Source organism: Vipera ursinii (assembly GCF_947247035.1).
Source record: "Vipera ursinii genome assembly, chromosome: 1".
NCBI classification, from domain to species: domain Eukaryota; kingdom Metazoa; phylum Chordata; class Lepidosauria; order Squamata; family Viperidae; genus Vipera; species Vipera ursinii.
In genome coordinates this window covers 274,145,147-274,163,671 of record NC_139512.1, presented here as the reverse complement: position 1 = coordinate 274,163,671, position 18,525 = coordinate 274,145,147, and the positions used below count along the sequence as shown (strand labels likewise).

Here is an 18,525-nt window from a genome sequence, read left to right as displayed (position 1 = left end):
AGCAGTACTTTGTTTCTTATTTTGTTTTAGCTTGTTTACTAGATTAAAGTATATGTACTGGAATACTGAAAAGAGACATTATCAAGAATTATTTTCCATGTTAAAATCATTCCTCCACTCCTTTTACATAGATCATTAAGAAACTCAGTCTAATAGGCTTTTGTTCAACTCGTAGCTCCTCAGAGCAAGACTGTGAGATCCATTAAAAGCAATCTTTGGTAGAATCAATTCAATTCTAGCTTCCAGTGAAGGAGAATATTTGTAGCTTAGGGTTGAAATGAGGGTCCCTGGTGCTCTCTGAGCTTGCTTGTTTTCTTGCAAACCTTTCATTACCCTAACTAGGTAACATCATCAGTGCTAGGACTAGCACCAGGGCTTTTTTTCTCATAGAACGCTCAGAACGGAGTTCCGGCACCTTTTTTGGATGGAACCTTGTAGGGTAGGCAAGGTGGGTTGTATGACATGTGTGAGTTCCGGCACCTTTTTCTTTTACAAAAAAAGCACTGACTAGCACTGATAATGTTACCTAGTTAGGGTAATGAACGTCTGCAAGAAAACAAGCAAGCTCAGAGAGCACCAAGGACCCCTCAATTGTAGCTTCATTTGATTAAATTTTCAATTTTCTGGTATAGATCAAGTGATCCCTCATCCATAGCATTATTAAAAGCATAAGTTTGATTCAGGCTTTATGATCCAGATTTCAATTGGTGCTATTGCTATACCATGTTTCTCACTGGTAGTATCCAGATGTGACAAACTGCAGCTATTAATGCCACAGAGAAATAATGATCTATACAGCATTACATCTGTTCATCTGGAAATACAAACTAGTTTGTACTATGCAGTATCAAGCTATGATTACATTCTCACAGCTCATCTCAAAAGGGTATTCAATCTACAGGTAGTCCTCAACCTACAACCACAATTGAGGCCCAAATCTATGTTGCTAAGTGAGAAATTTGTTCAGTGAGTTTTGTCCCATTTTACGACTTTTCTTGCAACATTTGTTGAGTGGTTCTCTGCAGTTAGCTTAGTAACATGTTTATTAAGTGAATCTGGTTTCCCCACTGATATTTCTCAGAAGGTTGCAAAAGGTGATGGCAGGATCCCAGGACACTGCAAACATCATAAATGGGAGTCAGTTGTCAAACATCCAAATGTAAATCACGTGACCATGGAAATGCTGCAATGGTCAAAAGTGTGAAAAATGATCATAAGTCACTTTTTCCAGTGCCTTTGTTACTTAGAACAGTCACTTAGTGAATTGTTGTAAGTCAAGGACTAGCTGTATTAGGTGCATACATGCCTTTTGCTGGAAAGTTCTTTATACTCCATATGCCAGAGTATATTATACAAATTTGGGAAACTTACCACCCAAATTGATACAGGATCTGAAAGGCTCACAGGCAAAGATTCATAGATTGATAAAATAATTTTACCACAAATATTAGAAAATCTGTTGATATAAGGGAAGACAATGATTGCAAAGTGTAGGACTCAAGCAGAAAGATGGAGAGAGAGAGAGAGGAGGAAAGAGGAAAGTCAAGATTCAGATGTTGAGTTTCTTTTTCCTACTCATGTATCATCATGAATTGAGATCCATGCATTTTGGGGCAGAAATAGTAGTTGATGCCTGTATAGCAGCTTTATCTCAGGTGCTTTGCCTCACAAAAGCATTTCAAACTAAACCTGTTGCAGTGGACTGGCATTCAATTGTCCATGGCACTTTATTCTTGTCCATCTTTTGGACATTTGTTTTAAGAACTATAAATGCAATGTAGACTTTATTATGTACCAGTTGGGAGCCTAGCTACAAAAGCACCTGTAAAGAAAGAAAAATGTCCATGTCTAGTTAATTTTCTGTATGTGTCCATCTTTTGTAACGTTGGATAAGAATCAGCAGCTATTTTTGCTTTTTCACTTTCTATACAGCATTCTGAAGCTAATACGGTATGCTAACTCAGTATATATGCTTATTAGAAACCTGACCCGAAACACTTCAGTTAAAGGGTTAAGCAGCAACTTCTATATCACAGTAGCCTTGTTTTGCAATCCTTATTTGCTTTGTCAGCCAGGTTGAGTCAACAGATCTAATCCTAAATTAGATCAAACATATCAGTCCTAGAGGAGATCAATCCTGACTGCTCTTTAGAAGGCCAGATCCTGAAGCTAAAACTCAAATACTTTGGCCACCTAATGAGAAGGAAGGACTCACTGGAGAAGAGCCTAATGCTGGGAAAGGTTGAGGGCAAGAGAAGAAGGGGACGACAGAGAAGGAGGTGGCTGGATGGAGTCACTGAAGCAGTAGGCGTGAGCTTAAATGGACTCCAGAAGATGGTAGAGGACAGGAAGGCCTGGAGGAACGTTGTGCATGGGGTCGTGATGGGTCGGACACGACTTCGCAACTAACAACAACAACAACAACGACAATCCTAAATGTGTATTTGATGCAGAAAGGCAGACTTTGATATTTGGATTTTAGTTTTAAATATGCTTGTGTGCGTGTTTTATTCCAAATGAAATCTGGATGCAATCCCCGTTATTGCTCTTCTTAAGCAATTACAAAAAAATAGGTCTTTTTAATAACCCCATTTGTTTTTGCAAATGCCCCTGGTAAAGCCAGCATATTAGAACAGCAAGAATAAAGTAACAGCGTTTGTTAGCCTTGCATTTTATTGTCTGCTCTGTTAACTACTGTATATTCATAAAGAGAAACAGCAGTTTTTAAAAAAAAAATACTTCCAGTTATCGCATGACCTCATTTCCCTGCTATGTAGTATCTGGAGACATTCAGCTGGTTTTGGTGCCTTGCAGGAAGGTGACGGCATAAATTATTCCTCCTGTCCCTCCCCTGTTTTGAGCAGAATCCTGTGTAGAAATGCTTTGTCTTTGTCACCAGCTTAATCTCCTTGCCTGTGATAAGGGAACAGTTCATTTGCATAGCTGACTCTGTTAAAGGGTTAAGTGTGCCTGTGATGCAGCCTGACTTGTTCTTTTTTCCACAATCAACATCCTGTGGTTCAGCTACTGCTGTGGCTAATATGGAGCGTCTGAAACACAGAGCTGTGATTTCATTGGCTGATCTTAAAGAAGCGAGCCCGGTTTTTCTCTAACGGAAGCAGAATTGCTGCTAGCTTGTACTCCTTATGGCCTTTACTGATCCTGCGGTTTTCTCAGGAGCTGGCACAGAAGATCAAAGGATACCAAGAGCAAATTGCATCTCTCAATTCAAAGTGCAAGATGCTAACAATGAAAGCCAAGCACGCTACTATGCTGCTGACAGTGACAGAGGTAGAAGGGCTTTCAGAAAGAATGGACGAGTTGGATTCAGAAGACATGCTTCCTGCTGCACATACTGCTCACCCGTCCGTAGTGATGGTAAGCAATGACCACGTCATTCCCATTTATCTGTCGGGATCATTATTTGAAGTATTGTTTCTCACACTCCTGTGAACAGGATTGCAATCATTTAGGTTGTTTACTTGCTTTTAAGAGATGTCAGAATGTTGTGGAGTAAAAGATAATGAACTCAGTTTATGCAAAATGGTAAGATGTGCAGAAAAATGAAGAGAAATCAGTCAATTAACTTTGTCAACCATCAGATGGGTGTAAGCCAGCCGTTTAAAATATGTGTACTATATATATGAGCGCTAAAAACAGTAAATCATTCACTTTAAATAACAGTAAGTTAGGTTGAGGACTATACCTCTAATAACTCATTTTTAAAAAAAAATATGGCTTGTACATCCAATGCAGATTGGATGTCTAAATGCAGAACTGAAGAAAAATTTAAAATAAAATGTTACGTTGCATATAAATTAACCATCTGCAGCAGTGGTAAATTGTTACAGAAGTTTAAACTAAAATATTTTATAGATGAATAAAATGCTTCTGTGTTAGCTATTAACAGTAAACAGGAGAACATATTTTTTCCCCAAGACTTTTAAATCAAAATATTTTTTACCATTATAGATCAGAAAATTAAAATTTAAAATATAAATTACAGAACAAAATTAAAAGATCTTCATCACTGCCCAGCAATAGGTGGCATTTCTCCTATCTACGTCTGGTAATAGTTTAGTGTTCAGCTCATCTGTTTTGCCTGGTGATCACTGGGGAAGTGCCATATGATACTTTTGGAAATCTCAATAATAACTCCAATAAAAGAGGACTTAACTGTTTCTATTTCCTCAGTTTTATTTGGTTCCTAGGCTCCTGTACTTACCCTCATATAAGATGTCTTAAATGGGTGCTGGGGAAATTTGATGGACGATGGGCAGGGGTGACAAAATAAAAACTATTAGATGACTGAAGCTCCACTTGAATGAGTTGAATGGAGCTAAATGATTATTGTTTTTCAGTTATTTTATATTTTCATATTTATTTTTATTTATTTATATATAATATGTAAAAATCACCTATCTTTACATGTTGATCAGCTGCTTTTTGCATTATTCCTACACAACAGTGATAGGGGTCTGTGTTTAAATTTTTTGTGCTGAAGAAAAGGTAACAGTAGATTAATGATGACATAAATTGGTGAGAACTATTTCATCTATATAAATGGATGCAAAAATACATGACTGGTTTTCATTATGCTGATGAATTTATAAGGGGCTACAAAAAGGAGCTTAAGAATCCCATACAACCCCAGTTTGTAGGTTGATCTGGAGAAAAACTGCATTATTTTTAGCTATATCTTCTAGTTGTTTCTCTCTGCATTTTTTCCCCATGTGGTTTCCTTCTTGGTAGTATTAATACCTGTGTTTTTGTGGTTGTACTAATTTTTAAATAAAGCTGTTAGGTAAATTCTTCAGAAATTCATCCTTCATCACCTTTGCTAACATACTTTCGCTGCTACCTAGTGATGAGGAGAAAGAGGTGGGGGGAAGGCAAAAAGAAAAAAAAATGTATAAAAGAGGTATTGACCGGCACCTACAGAGATGGGAAATGTTTTGCCTGCCAAAACCTACCTAGATTCAAGAATCAAGTAGTATGAAGATTCCCAGTTCATCTTGTTCTCTATAGTTGATGGGTATGCAGGTTTGAGAAGGGAGCATAGACTCTTATAAACTATGTTCTGATGAAACTCCACATTTTTGAAGACGTGAATTGCAAAGTCTTTCTGGTATCTAAATGATCTTCCTGTCCTTTGGGATGCATTTCCCATGGCAGATGACGGCTGGTCGCTGTCACACACTTCTGTCACCAGTTACTGAGGAATCTGGGGAAGAGGGAAGCAACAGTGAGATCTCTTCTCCTCCTGCCTGTCGCTCTCCTTCACCTGTGGCTAATGCTGATGCTTCTGTTAATCAGGTATCTCTCTCTCTCTCTCTCTCTCTCTCAGCATTCATTCATCTGTGCTGTCTGCAAACATCTGTGGTCCTCAGTGCACAATATCTCATTTGTTCAGTAAAGTGAGAGATATTTTTTTCCAGGAAAAAAACAAACCTGCTGAGTATAGATCATTCATGCTTTGCAAATATAGAACCTTTATTTTACAATTAAGAAATCCCCACTCGTCCTCAACTTGCAAAATTCGTTTAGCATATCAAACTTGTAAAAGAAGCTGAGAAAACACAACTTTATGCTAACATATTAGAAACATTTCATTGCCTCTTTGTCTCGATTCTGTCACTAGATTGCTGCAGAAAGAGATACAGTGTTTTCCATTGTTTTGATTATGCAGGAATAATCCATTCTATTCATATGATTCCAGCTTTGGGGTGGGGTGTGTGTGTTGTATCTTCAACAGAAAGGTTCATTTAGTATGTATCTGCATATGTCTCTACGTAAGGTGCCAGCCCTTGTATCCACCAAAAGTATTTTGGAATCACTTTGTATCATTCTCTTTACAATGAAAAGAAGTATAAAATGGAGTAAAACAGTGAAAATTGTAGATTCTGAGGTCTCCTTGCATGTACTGTAAACTTGAGATCTTCCTACAGATTTTCAGTAATATTCAACTTGTGGACTGTGAAGGACAATCCAAAACTTTACTTTTCCTTTAAGTACTTCACAGGTATGTTTCAGAACATTACCTTGCTGAAATATACAATCTTTTTTCCAGCCTTCATTTTTTTACTAGGATATTTGCTTGAAGGCTAGGAAAAGATGTTCAGATGTTGCAAACTAAGTTTTATGAGAATTCATGAGAATTGTCAGAAGCAAATAAATAAATAAATAAATGTCCCAAAGTCATAATAAAAGGCATCATCTCAAACATGCAAAATAAAACCTTGATAAACCTGAAATGTTTTCGAATAAAGTGCTTTTGAATGATGAAACGTTAGGAGAAAAATGGGTGAAGCATTTGATGAAAGAAATATCTTCTTCATCATACTTTGGGGTTGATGGGCACTCAGTAGCACAAAAAATATGTATGTGGAATGAAGAATGGATCTAACTAAATGCCATCATAATCTTAGAAGCAAATATCCTATAGTCAGTGAAGAAACTGAATCTGTAAAGAACTTGGTTGTTTTATTGAGATAATTCAAAGCCTACATCTAAAACATCTTTGAAGTACCTAAAAGGAAAAAATAGTTGTCAGTGATACTTTAAACTATATCAGAAACTTGTTTAGGAAACAAATCTTATTTCCAATGCAAATAATGAAAAATGTGGATATCATAAATATACATGTAACATCTGAAATCAAATATTTATGTTATCTCTGTCATTGGCTTCATGTATATTTTAAATAGCATGTGAGTGGTTAAAGTAAATTCTTGTCTGGCTGATGAGGTTTCCTGGAACACTGGGATGCAATACTATATGTTTATCACTTATGTTAAATCAAAGATTGGAAAAATTTTAATTCTTCAATGCCACATTTATAATTCTTCAGTTCTGTGTTTACTTAAATCAGTAATAGCCATCTTCTAAACTGTATGTGGTGATGTTTGTGGTCTTTTTTTTTTACATAAGTACAAGCAAAAGTGATGGGAACAAAATAAAAATAATGCTAATTGGGAACTACAGTATAAGACCTTAGTACTAAACTAGGATTTTTTCAAAATTCAATAATAAGCTGAAGTTTCAGCACTTTTGAAAATACAACATTTTACCTCATGCTCATAGGACATTGCTTATTATCAAGCCTTATCTGCTGAACAGTTGCAGACAGAAGCATCCCAAATTCAGCCTAGTGCTCCGATTGCTCAGGAATCCTGTGAAGCAAGATTAGAAACCATTTCCGGTACTAAATTGGATGATTTACAACGTTCTTGGGAGACCCTGAAAAATGTGGTAAGTCTTTTGGTGTAAGGAAGAATGGAGCAAATATTGACAATAATGTGGATGGGGATTCCTGTTTATGTCAAAATAAATACTTGCAAACATACATTGTCTAGACTGAAAGTTAGATTGCATTGGAACTGTGAGGCCTTGAATAACCTGTTCAACTTCACATTCCAGAAGTCACAAGACACTTTTAAATAATCAGATGAGGCCTGATCTGTTCAACCCTACAGGTCCTATTTCTTATGTATTCTAAATAGCACTGCCTACAAACAAAGTATTAGCATGCTTCCATAAAATCTGAAAGGGAATAAGATTGCCAAAATGGGAGAGCACCGACCATGTTTTTGGACAAGGAATACTAGAATACTGACTTTTGAAAAACAAAAATCACAGTTAATAAATAATTCGGCATAGCTGATTAGCTGGAATATTCAGGAGGAGTAATCCACAATACAAATGCTGTTGCATATTTGAAGCTTTAGCTGCAGTTCCAGATGTGGCTCCTGGATTATTAATGAGTGTTGTGATTATACTGTACAGAACAAGACCCATTGCTCTGACACCCAGTCTTTTCTTTTTCCCAAACTTAAATCTCATTGTGACCCCTAAAGTCCATAAAGTTTAATATGTGAGGATACTGGGAGGTCTTTTTGCTTTTTCCATATCAGCCATTCAGATATAAAGATGTTCAGTAGGGGTCTTTCTTTGAAATAACAAAGTTATAGCAAAAAATTAAGCTATAACAAAGGGCACTGTGATTTAAAGATATTCACCAGGTAACTTTTGCTATGTTTTTAATCTAAGACTGTTGATTTTCTGAAATGTTTTAGCTTGTGTTCATTTCATGTCCTTATATTTAAGGGTTTTTTTTATCAACTGCTTTGTAAATATACTATTTGAAATTAGTAAATAGTCAGGTACTAGTCGGATTCCAAATAGGTGACTTCATGCCAACATGTGGATGTCTAGGAATAAAAGCAGCTGCAAACTCAATACGAACATCCTGAATACTATGAGGAGGATTAATGGCAAATGAAATTATATGAAATAAACAATAGATTTTCTATCATTAAATTTATCAACTAGATTCTTAATAACTAATTCTTGAAGACTACTAGGAAACCACCCCTATGTAAGAAAAATGTAATGCAATGTCTGTTGTAGTGATACTAAAAGTTCAGCAAAACTCCTATTTATATAGGATAAAAGCAATTTAATTGTAGTTTGAGATTGAGAGCTGTTTTGCAACAATTTGGCAACATAAATTTCATTGTAATAATGTTTATCAAAAAAGCTCTGCAGTAATATGTCCTTTAAAATCCTAAGGTAAAATCACTAAGTGGTAAATTGTATGTTGTTAAAAAAAAAAAGAAGGGACGCGGTGGCTCAGTGGGTTAGGACGCTGAACTTGTCGATCGGAAGGTCGGCAGTTCGGCGGGTCGAATCCCGAGTGCCGCGTAGCAGAGTGAGCACCTGTTACTCGTCCCAGCTTCTGCCAACCTAGCAGTTCGAAAGCACGTAAAAATGCAAGTAGACAAATAGGGACCACTACGGTGGGAAGGTAACAGCGTTCCGTGCGCCTTTGGTGTCTAGTCATGCCGGCCACATGACCACGGAGACGTCCTCGGACAAGTGCTGGCTCTTTGGCTTTGAAACGGAGATGAGCACTGGCCCCTAGAGTCGGAAACGACTAGCACGCATGTGCGGGGGAACCTTTACCTATTCATATTTTAAAAAATGTATTCTATTTATTTTTTATTGTATATACCTACGTATGCTTCCTTTTTCTGTTTAATGACATTTGTTAAATTAACTTTCATTAAAATATTGTTAGTTCACTGCATTTTCTCATTGTTTAATACAAAAGTTTAATCTCTATTTACAAATATATATTTTTTAGATTAGTGAAAAACAGCGTACACTTTATGAGGCTCTTGAACGTCAGCAGAAATACCAAGATTCTCTTCAGTCTATATCAACAAAAATGGAAACCATTGAGGTGAAATTAAATGACACTCTAGACAGTCATAAGAGTCCAGAAAGCCAGATGGCTGGCCACCAGGTAAAATAAATAAATAAGCATATTACAAAGTTGTTTCTTGTTCAGCTGGATCTGGTCTTCAGATCCAAATGTATGGCAAAGTTATGTGACGCGTGTTTTCATTCTCTGCTTTCTTTTAGAACGTGATATATATATATATATATATATATATATATATATATATATATATATATATATATATATATATATATATATATATATATGTATGTATATATATATAAATGTGTAAATTACTAACAAAGAATTAAAGGGAATTTAGTAATTTACACAAATATATGAATTGTCCGGTGTGACTACTGCCTGTTCGATAGCCTTCAAGATAGGCTGAAAACAGGAAATAAAGATTTGCCCCATGTTTGGGGCCTAGCAAGGTAATCTAAATAGTTAACATTTGAAACATATATATAAATATATATATAAGTATATATATATATATGTGTATATATATATATATATATATATATATATATATGTATATATATATAAATATAAAACAAGTATTTTAAAAGGGAAAGGGTATTACTTGAAAGCTATTATGTATTTGCCAAGTACCCATTCATTATTTTTGTTTTTACTGTAGTAAAGTGCAGGTAGAGTAATGAATTGAACTTTTGATTTCATTCCAGATAGGCTGGGGAGGCCCATATAATCTTCAAACAAGTCTGTTTGAATGAATCATCAAGTAAAACAAATCCTGTTCCATTAACAAAATGTGCATTAACCTCTCTGTGTACTCCCCTAGCCTTCTGCTTCATCACCATCCATCTTTATCCTTGCCAGTCCCTCAAAGGAGCTTGGAAAGAGGGAGTGTCTTTTCCTTTTTATGAAAGACAGCTTTTTTTCTTTTTCTTTTCTTTTCTTTTTTGCATCCTTACAGTACATTGGCTTACTAGAGAGAGTTATGATTGGGTGCTACAGAGAATGGACATTAAAGTAGAGGATATAGGAGAAGTCGAGGACAAAGTCATTTTCAGGACTGGTCATTCATTTATGTGGAGGTGCCACAAGACTGAATCTTAACTCATTGATTTTAAATAAATTAATATATCGTGGTTATAAATATCAATTCCTAATAGAGCATTTTGGTCTGGTTTTGACTGTAATTCTAATGTGCCTAGTTGTTTAAGTGATTCTGCATTATATAAATATTTAAATAAAGCAATTAAAATCTTGCATTCCTCTGTGGTACTATACACAGGATCCAATGGCATGTGCTATTCAGTTTATAATACAGGTAGTCCTTGACTTACGACCACTATTGAGCCCAAAATGTGTGTTGGTGAGATGTTTGTTGAGTAAGTTTTGCCCCATTTTACGACCTTATTTGCCACAGTTGTTAAGTGAATCACTACAGTGGTTAAATTAGTAACATCGTTGGTAAGGGAATCTGTTTTTCCCGTTGACTTTGATCACAAAGATCACAAAAGGGTGGTCATCTGATCCTGGGACTCTGCAGCTGTCATAAATATGAACCAGTTGCTAAACCTCAGAATTTTTTTTTAAATTCCATTTATATCCCACCCTTCTCTGAAGACTCAGGGCGGCTTACAAGCTTAGCAATAGCCTTCATTCTATGTATATGCCTGCTTATTAGGGCTTTCACACACACCCCCAAGCGGCATTATTACAAAGTCAGCTTATTGCCCCCAACAATCTGGGTCCTCATTTTACCTACCTCGGAAGGATGGAAGGCTGAGTCAACCTTGAGCCTGGTGGGATGCGAACCTGCACTAATTGCAGGCAGCTGGTGTTACTTAAGGAGGCATTAGCCCACTGCTCCACCAAGGCATATGACCAGGGGGGATGGCTGTAAATTGGTTGCAGCTGTGAAAACTGGTCATGTCACTTTTTTCAGTGCCGTTGTAACTTTGAACGATCACTAAATGAACTGTTGTAAGTCAAGGACTAGCTGTACCTATTGGAACTCGGCAGTTCAAACTTTATTAACCATTTTAGGACATGTTTTTCCGGGTATAAGGTGACTAAGCTGGTCCTGTTTAACTTCTGTCTTTAATAGGCTTTGATGGATGAAATTCTGATGCTCCAAGAGGAAATAAGTGAGCTACAAACCTCATTAGCGGAGGAATTGGTGTCTGAGCCGCTAGACGCAGAAGCTGCTGAGCAGTTGGCTCTGCAGTCCACGCTTACCGTGTTAGCAGAGAGAATGGCAACTATTAAGATGAAAGCTTCAGGAAAACAGCAGCTTCTTGAGGTACAAGGATGCTGAAAGAAAGTTTTAATTACACAGTTCAGTAATATAAATTAATTTTTTTCAAAGGGGACTGCAGATATGTTGCTGGACTAAGCTGACACTTTCTAACTCTATAATCCAGCAACACCATGGCTGGATGGTTTCCTTCATGCTTCAGTTGCACGGTTTGCTGCACATGAGAAATTCCCATTCTGCAATATTGCTGCAGAAGCAGCAGTACTTCTCTTTGCTTTTCTACAGGGCAGGCTCAACCCCTCACACAGTGCAGCAATTACTAACTAAATCCTGCATAGACTTAATTTAAGGTTCTGTATTAAGCCTAAGTCTCATGGCCAGCAAAAGAATTAATATTCTCTTCTTTCCAGATCTTCTCTCCTGGGAATTCTGGACTGGGATAAATGAATCTCTCAAACTGTTATCTCCTCTATGCACATTGTGCTAACTCCTCTTTGGTGACCTTCTATTACCCAGGAACGTGCACAACTTCAGAAATCTGAAACTACTTTAATCCAATCCATGTTAGCCATTTTCTCCCTTTCTTTCTCTCCGGCTAACATTCCCCTTCTGTCAGCTCTTTAGCCCATTTCAACTTTTTTTTCCCCATTCTCCTCGAGAAACTCAATGTGTGAGTCTGTCCTGACTATTTTTGCACCTTCCACCTAGGAGATCACCTAGCAGAATGTCAGACATTTGAAAACAAATGCATTACAAATCATAATGTGTAATTCACAGGAGAAACTCAGTGAGCAACTAGAAGAGCAGCGTCAAGAGCAGGCTCTGCAAAGGTATCGCTCTGAAGCAGATGAACTTGATCACTGGCTTCTGAACACAAAAGCATCTCTAAATACTACAGTGGTGACTGAAGAGGAGCCTATGGATATGGATTCTCAATTGGTGGACTGCCAGGTGGAAAAAAATCTTCCTGTTTAAATATTCTGCTGTAACTAACAGAGATTTCCTATGGGTTATTAAATTAACATTACCCACAGGAATGCTGTTTTTCATTATGTGCCCTCAAATCAGTGTCAGCTCTTAGCAACTTAGAGTTGCTAAGTTTTAACTGTGGCAAAATAAAATTAAATTACAGGGCATTATTTCTGGTGACAAGTTAAATGGGTGGGTGGGTGATTTCTCAGGCTTAAAGTATGCAGTAAAGTCTAGCTACAATGCAAGTAATTTTTAGGTCTTTCAGTAGTGAAAATTTTATGCTTTAAACTTCTAAGAGTTATAAATAATTACTGAAGAGAAAAAAATATTTTCTTAAATTGGAGAAGCTTAAACTCTGGTTAGTTTAAATTATAGTTTGTTGAAACAAGTCAAGATCAGCGCATGATTTATGGTCATGGTTTGCTTAATAATCCACATATTCATATAATAAAGCAAACGTAATAATAAAAAAACCCATCATGTTTGAAAGCAGCCACTATTGTCCCAGTCCTGAAGAAAACAGCAATTAACTGCCTAAACGACTACAGACCTATCGCATTAACGTCTGTAGTGATGAAATGCTTTGAAAGACTGGTTCTCCAACTTCTTAGGACATGCCTAAGTTTGCCTACAGGGGGAATAGGTCAACAGATGACGCCATAGCTACTGCCTTACATTCTGTAGCGGGCCATCTGGAGAAACCCAGAAACTATGTCAGGATGCTTTTCATTGACTACAGTTCGGCCTTCAATACTATCCTGCCGAGCATCCTTATCGAAAAGCTGACTGACTTGGATTTTCCCTCTTCCATCTGCCACTGGATCAAAGACTTTCTGAGGGACCGGCCACAAACAGTGAGAGTTGGATCTGTCACATCCACCTCCCTGAAGCTTTGCACTGGCTCGCCACAGAGCTGTGTGCTCAGTCCCTACCTGTATTCACTGTACACACATGACTGTGTATCGTCTGACCCAACCACTGCGATCATTAAGTTCGCAGATGATACCACAGCATTGGGTCTTATTACAGGTGGAAATGAAACAGTGTACAGTGGGGAGGTTCAAAAACTATCCTCATGGTGCCTAGAAAACAACCTGCACCTGAACATTGACAAGACAGAGGAGATGGTGTTAGACTTCCGGAAGAAAAGAGAGGAACCCGCCCCACTTTACATCGAGGGGGCTGTGTGGAGAGAGTTTCCTCCTTTAAATTCCTGGGAGTCTACCTCAGTGAAGGTCTCACCTGGGAAATAAACACAACCCAGGTGGCCAGAAAGGCCCAACAGAGACTCCGCTTCCTTAGGGTCTTGCGAAAGAACAAAGTGGAACAACGAGTGATGACCTTTTACCGGTCCACTATAGAAAGCGTCCTCTCACATTGCATTATGGTGTGGTATGCTGGCTTGACAGCCGGAGATAGAAAGACACTACAGAGGGTGGTGAGCACAGCAAAAAAACATTGTGGGCTGTCCCCTGATACCACTAGATGACATCGCTAGGGCCTGCTGCCTTAGAAGAGTGAGGAAAATCCTCAGGGACAACTCACACCCTGGTCAGCACTTCTTCACTCTCCTACCATCAGGTAGGACATATAGAAGCATAGCCAGGCACACCAACAGGCTGAGGAACAGTTTCTACCCATAGGCTGTCAAGAGTCCTGAATGGAAAATAACTCCATGTCAACATAATATGATAGACTTGCGGGGCCGGCGCGTTGTGCAATAAGTTCACATGGTGCAATAAGATTGTGTGTTTGTTAGTAGGATTCACTGGGTTAGGGATTTTTTTTCTTTTGTCTTCACTGTGAGTTGTGTTGGGGGAGGCTCAGCCAATCTCATTGTACACATGTACTTTGACATTAAATGTTGATTTGATTTGATTTGAAACACCAGGTAGTTTTAAAAGGGAAAAGAGTCTTTCTAAACTCTAAATGATTGTCCTTTGGAGAAGAGGTTAGCAGGAGGCATAAAGTTCCAAGACTTTGTTTAAGCAAAGGTGAAGATTATTGTACAATCTGAAACAAGTCACTAAATTCTTGTGATCTGATTTGCATGAGAAATGAGAGATAATCTGTGAAAAACCTAAAAATGTTGTGTTTATAAAAGCAGAGAAGTGTCTAGTTGGAAGATACTCTAGAAAGAGACTTGGCTTACCTGTTTCATTTTACCTGTTCCTTTGTTGTAATAGGAGAGTGATTTCATATGTGTGCATGCATGCATGTGTACGTGTGTGCATCTTTCCATGTCATGAGAATGACTACTTGTGTCATGACCCAAATACATAATTTGCACCATATTAATTTCATTGGAGTTTCTATCAGCCATCTAATCTTCATTATATACCGTAATTGCCTTTGGATCCAGTTTAGACAAACTGCTAGCCTGCCTCAAATCTATGTTAACATCAGAATTGTATAAAAATATAACATGATTCAAGCAGCAAATAATTTAACCCAGAAGTTCTTAGATGTGGGTGTCAGAATATTTAGACTGCATATAAATAAATTGTCTGCATTTCAAAATAAATATGCCAGAGATTTGTCCCTTTAAGTCGCTCTAAATGAAAGAAGATTATGCAGAGGATCTTAGGCCATTTCTGTACCAATCAGAAATATCCACTGTGAGAAGAAGCTTATCAATTCAAGAGAGCAAGGAGGGAAGGAAGGCTGAGAAGTGCAGAAGTACACGAAGTAGAAAAATAAGACACAAGCTGTCCTAACTAAACGAGATCTGCCTATTGCAATAATCTAGGGATGTCATTGGCATATAAGCAACAGGAACATCCAACATATATTTCTCACTTACATCTTTCTTTTCAAACAATGTCAAATTTTTGAAGATTTTTTTTTACAAGTGAAAAATAAATGCAAAATATCTTAAGTATGTTTTTGAGAACATTGGGGAGAAAATACTCAGCAATAATGTGAATTAGTTTGCTTTTCTTCGTTGAAGAAAGAGCGAAGTGGGTTTTTGATGGATGTTTCAGAATGTATGAATTTGTTTCGTTGTTTTTGCTGCTTCAGAATATGCTTGTGGAAATTGAGCAGAAGGTGGTGACTTTGTCTGAGCTGTCTGTACACAACGAAAACCTCCTCATGGAAGGAAAAGCTCAAACCAAGGGTGAGGCTGAGCAACTGGCATTGAAACTCAGAACGCTAAAGGGAAGTCTTCTGGAACTACAGAGAATCCTTCATGACAAGCAGATCAATATCCAGGTAAGGAGCCCTTTTCAATTGGTTGTAAAGGTATTTTGGGGGTTTATATGTAGCAATTGGGAAATAATACAATGTTTACTGTTAAGAATCTATACTCTGGGATAACGTTTCCATTTTGGGGGGATGTAATATTTGACATAATTAAATAACAAACTGCCTGAGCTGATTTACTAGCTCAGTTTTATTCCCCACTTTCTACTTTTGTCTCTCTCTGTGTGTTTGTGCGTGCATGTAGACACTCCTTTGAGTCAGTCTTAACTCCTGGCAACTGCTTTGACCAGTCCCTAAATTTTCTTGGCAAGGTTCTCAGAAGTGGTTCACCTTCTTTCTAGGGCTAATTAATTAATTAATTAATTAATAATCATGCCTTCTTAAATCCGTAAATTTACACTTCAAATAGCAAGCCTACTTCTACTTGCATTTCCTACTCACACTCCACCTCCCCCCCTTTTTCCCCCCTTTATTAAAGCAGGGAGCTTTACAGGAAAACGAAGAATGTAAATCAGATGTGGTCACATCTCAAGATCCCAGTGTCCAGGAGTGGCTGGCCCAGGCACAAACAACCCGTTCACAACAGCAGCTAAGCATCATACAAAGACAGAAAGTGAGTACGATATACACTTAATAAATGCAAATTTTATATGTGTTTAGGGATGTTTATTGTGTTGATTTCAGCACGGATATACGTAGACGATTGATGAATGATTTTAAACTTGCTTCAGTCATTAATCATAAAGGAGGCTCTGTGTCATTGAGGTTCACTTTGTCTTATTCCATTAACAATACTCTCAGTATGGTGTAGCCCTCTTCTTATTTTCATACAGAGAACATGGATATCTGCACTCAGTCTGCAGTCCAAATTGGAACCAAATTGGAATTTATAAATTGTCGTAAAAGTAGGGTTTGGTGTATGCTGTTTTCAGTTCTAAATATCTTCAATAAATATAGGGCTGGGCCAGTTAAGCCATACAAAACTGAAGTAAAGCCTTCAGTGTATAGAGACTGCATAATAATGAAACTTTATTACTGTTTTAAGTCCATTATTATGCAATAAGTTCTTACTATGCAGCAACAATTTTTGCTACTATAGACTAACACAGCAATCCTATCATTCTTCCACATTGGTTATTGTTCTGATGCACCCTGTAATGGCTTCCATTTTTTAAAATAAGCAGCATTCTAACATCTGTGCTTAGCAAGTTGTTATTTTTGTTGGAAGTAATAGAATATAGGCAAATATAGCCCAAAACATTTTTATAACATATATGGATAGAGATAAAATAATATTTCTGGAAATTATGACAGCTGCTGTATACCAAATCTTGTTACAAATGTTGTGCTTGTGACAAATAGCAGTTACACGCTTAATTATATGCTTACCGCCTGAATCTGTAAAGCTTCTGAGAATGGATAGCAGAGGAGCCACGATCATTTGTCTCATTGTGCTGGAAAGGCTGTAGGAGAGAGGACATTCCAAAATTAGAAGACCTTAACTGTAGTTCAAATAATTTTGTTAGTGGCTTTCTAAAAAAACATACATACAGTGGCTATTGAAAAACAACAACACATGCATACATTGATTTCAGGTTTTTTTTTCTTTTTATGTAAATATCTCCAAACAGTTATAAATCTAGTATTCAGTGATATGAAATGTGTCTTAAAGGCAGTTGCTTGTGTTTATTTTTATTTTTTTAGGAACTAGAGAAGGAACTAGCAGAACAAAAGAGTCTTCTTCGTTCAGTGGCAAGTCGTGGAGAAGAAATTTTAACTCAATCGTTTTCAGATATGTCTTATTCTAGGTGAATATTTATGCTTAAGTACTTCCATCTTCCTTGATCATGTCTATATATTCCCTTAGAGGGAGATCGTATAAAAAAATAGTTTACATTTAAAACAACAGATTCAGTTTAAGTATTTGTCATCTGCAGATTACATAAGCATTTCAGTATTTTTTTTCCTAACTATTTTATGAGAATGTTCTAATAAGATGATACACATTTTACCCTAGTGATGATATCTTTGGACAAGCCTTCTCTGAATTGATGTTCTCCAACATGACCATGCACTGGGGGTTCATGAAATCATAGTGTCATTATATCTGATGGATAAAATTTCATGAAAACAGTTTTGTACATCAATCACACAGTGTGGGCTTCGCTTTTTATGAAAGTCTCAAAATTAGCATTTCTCAGCATGGTTTAGGATAAATTTATTACATCTAAAAATATTAGCCTTAGCAGCTTGTTAATATTGGCTATATTTAATTTACAACTCCTCTTGAATTGTTAGATTAATTTAAAATGAATTTAGCTCATTTATATTATCAATATGAAAAATGGTTTTACACAAAGATGTAAGAATATATTATAGTCACACAGCCAGTCAGATGTTTAGAGTGGATTTGGCAGTTTTGTCCATCTATCAAGTTCTTCCCAAGAACCTAAGAAAGGCAGATGTTGTTTATTATTGTTAAGGTTGGTCAACCAGATGTTTATAGTACGCTTGGCATTTTCTTCCACCTATCAAGTCCTTCTCAAGGCAGATATTGTTGTTTAATGAAGTTAAAATCTTATTATGGTTCATCACATAGTTAGCCAGATATTTAGACTGGATTTGGCATTTTATCCACTTATTGAGTCCTTCTGAAAAATTTGGGATAGGCAGATGTTGTTATTTGATGCTGTTAAAGGTAAAGTTGTAAGCTGTTCTAAGCAAAATTGCCTTTTGCAATTGTCTAATTGGCATTGATTTTGTCAATGCCAATGATGTTAACTTCAGTGGACTCCAAATTAAAACTTCATTTTAATGGCACAATTAAGGATCCACCCTAATCTGCATGATTTGAGAAGTCATTAAAACTCTGGTA

The 18,525-nt window shown here is 36.9% G+C and overlaps 1 protein-coding gene across 1 annotated transcript in view; it reads left to right on the top strand.

The window, feature by feature from the left end:
• Positions 1-18,525, top strand: part of SYNE1 (spectrin repeat containing nuclear envelope protein 1) — a gene marked incomplete at its 5' end in the record, with an annotated part of 320,362 nt that overhangs the window by 200,073 nt on the left and 101,764 nt on the right. The window contains 9 exons of the mRNA XM_083348719.1: positions 3,178-3,378; positions 5,176-5,316; positions 7,084-7,251; positions 9,146-9,307; positions 11,325-11,519; positions 12,252-12,425; positions 15,468-15,659; positions 16,129-16,263; positions 17,355-17,458. Coding sequence (XP_083204845.1) covers positions 3,178-3,378; positions 5,176-5,316; positions 7,084-7,251; positions 9,146-9,307; positions 11,325-11,519; positions 12,252-12,425; positions 15,468-15,659; positions 16,129-16,263; positions 17,355-17,458 — 1,472 coding nt within the window. The remainder of the gene's footprint in view (positions 1-3,177; positions 3,379-5,175; positions 5,317-7,083; positions 7,252-9,145; positions 9,308-11,324; positions 11,520-12,251; positions 12,426-15,467; positions 15,660-16,128; positions 16,264-17,354; positions 17,459-18,525) is intronic.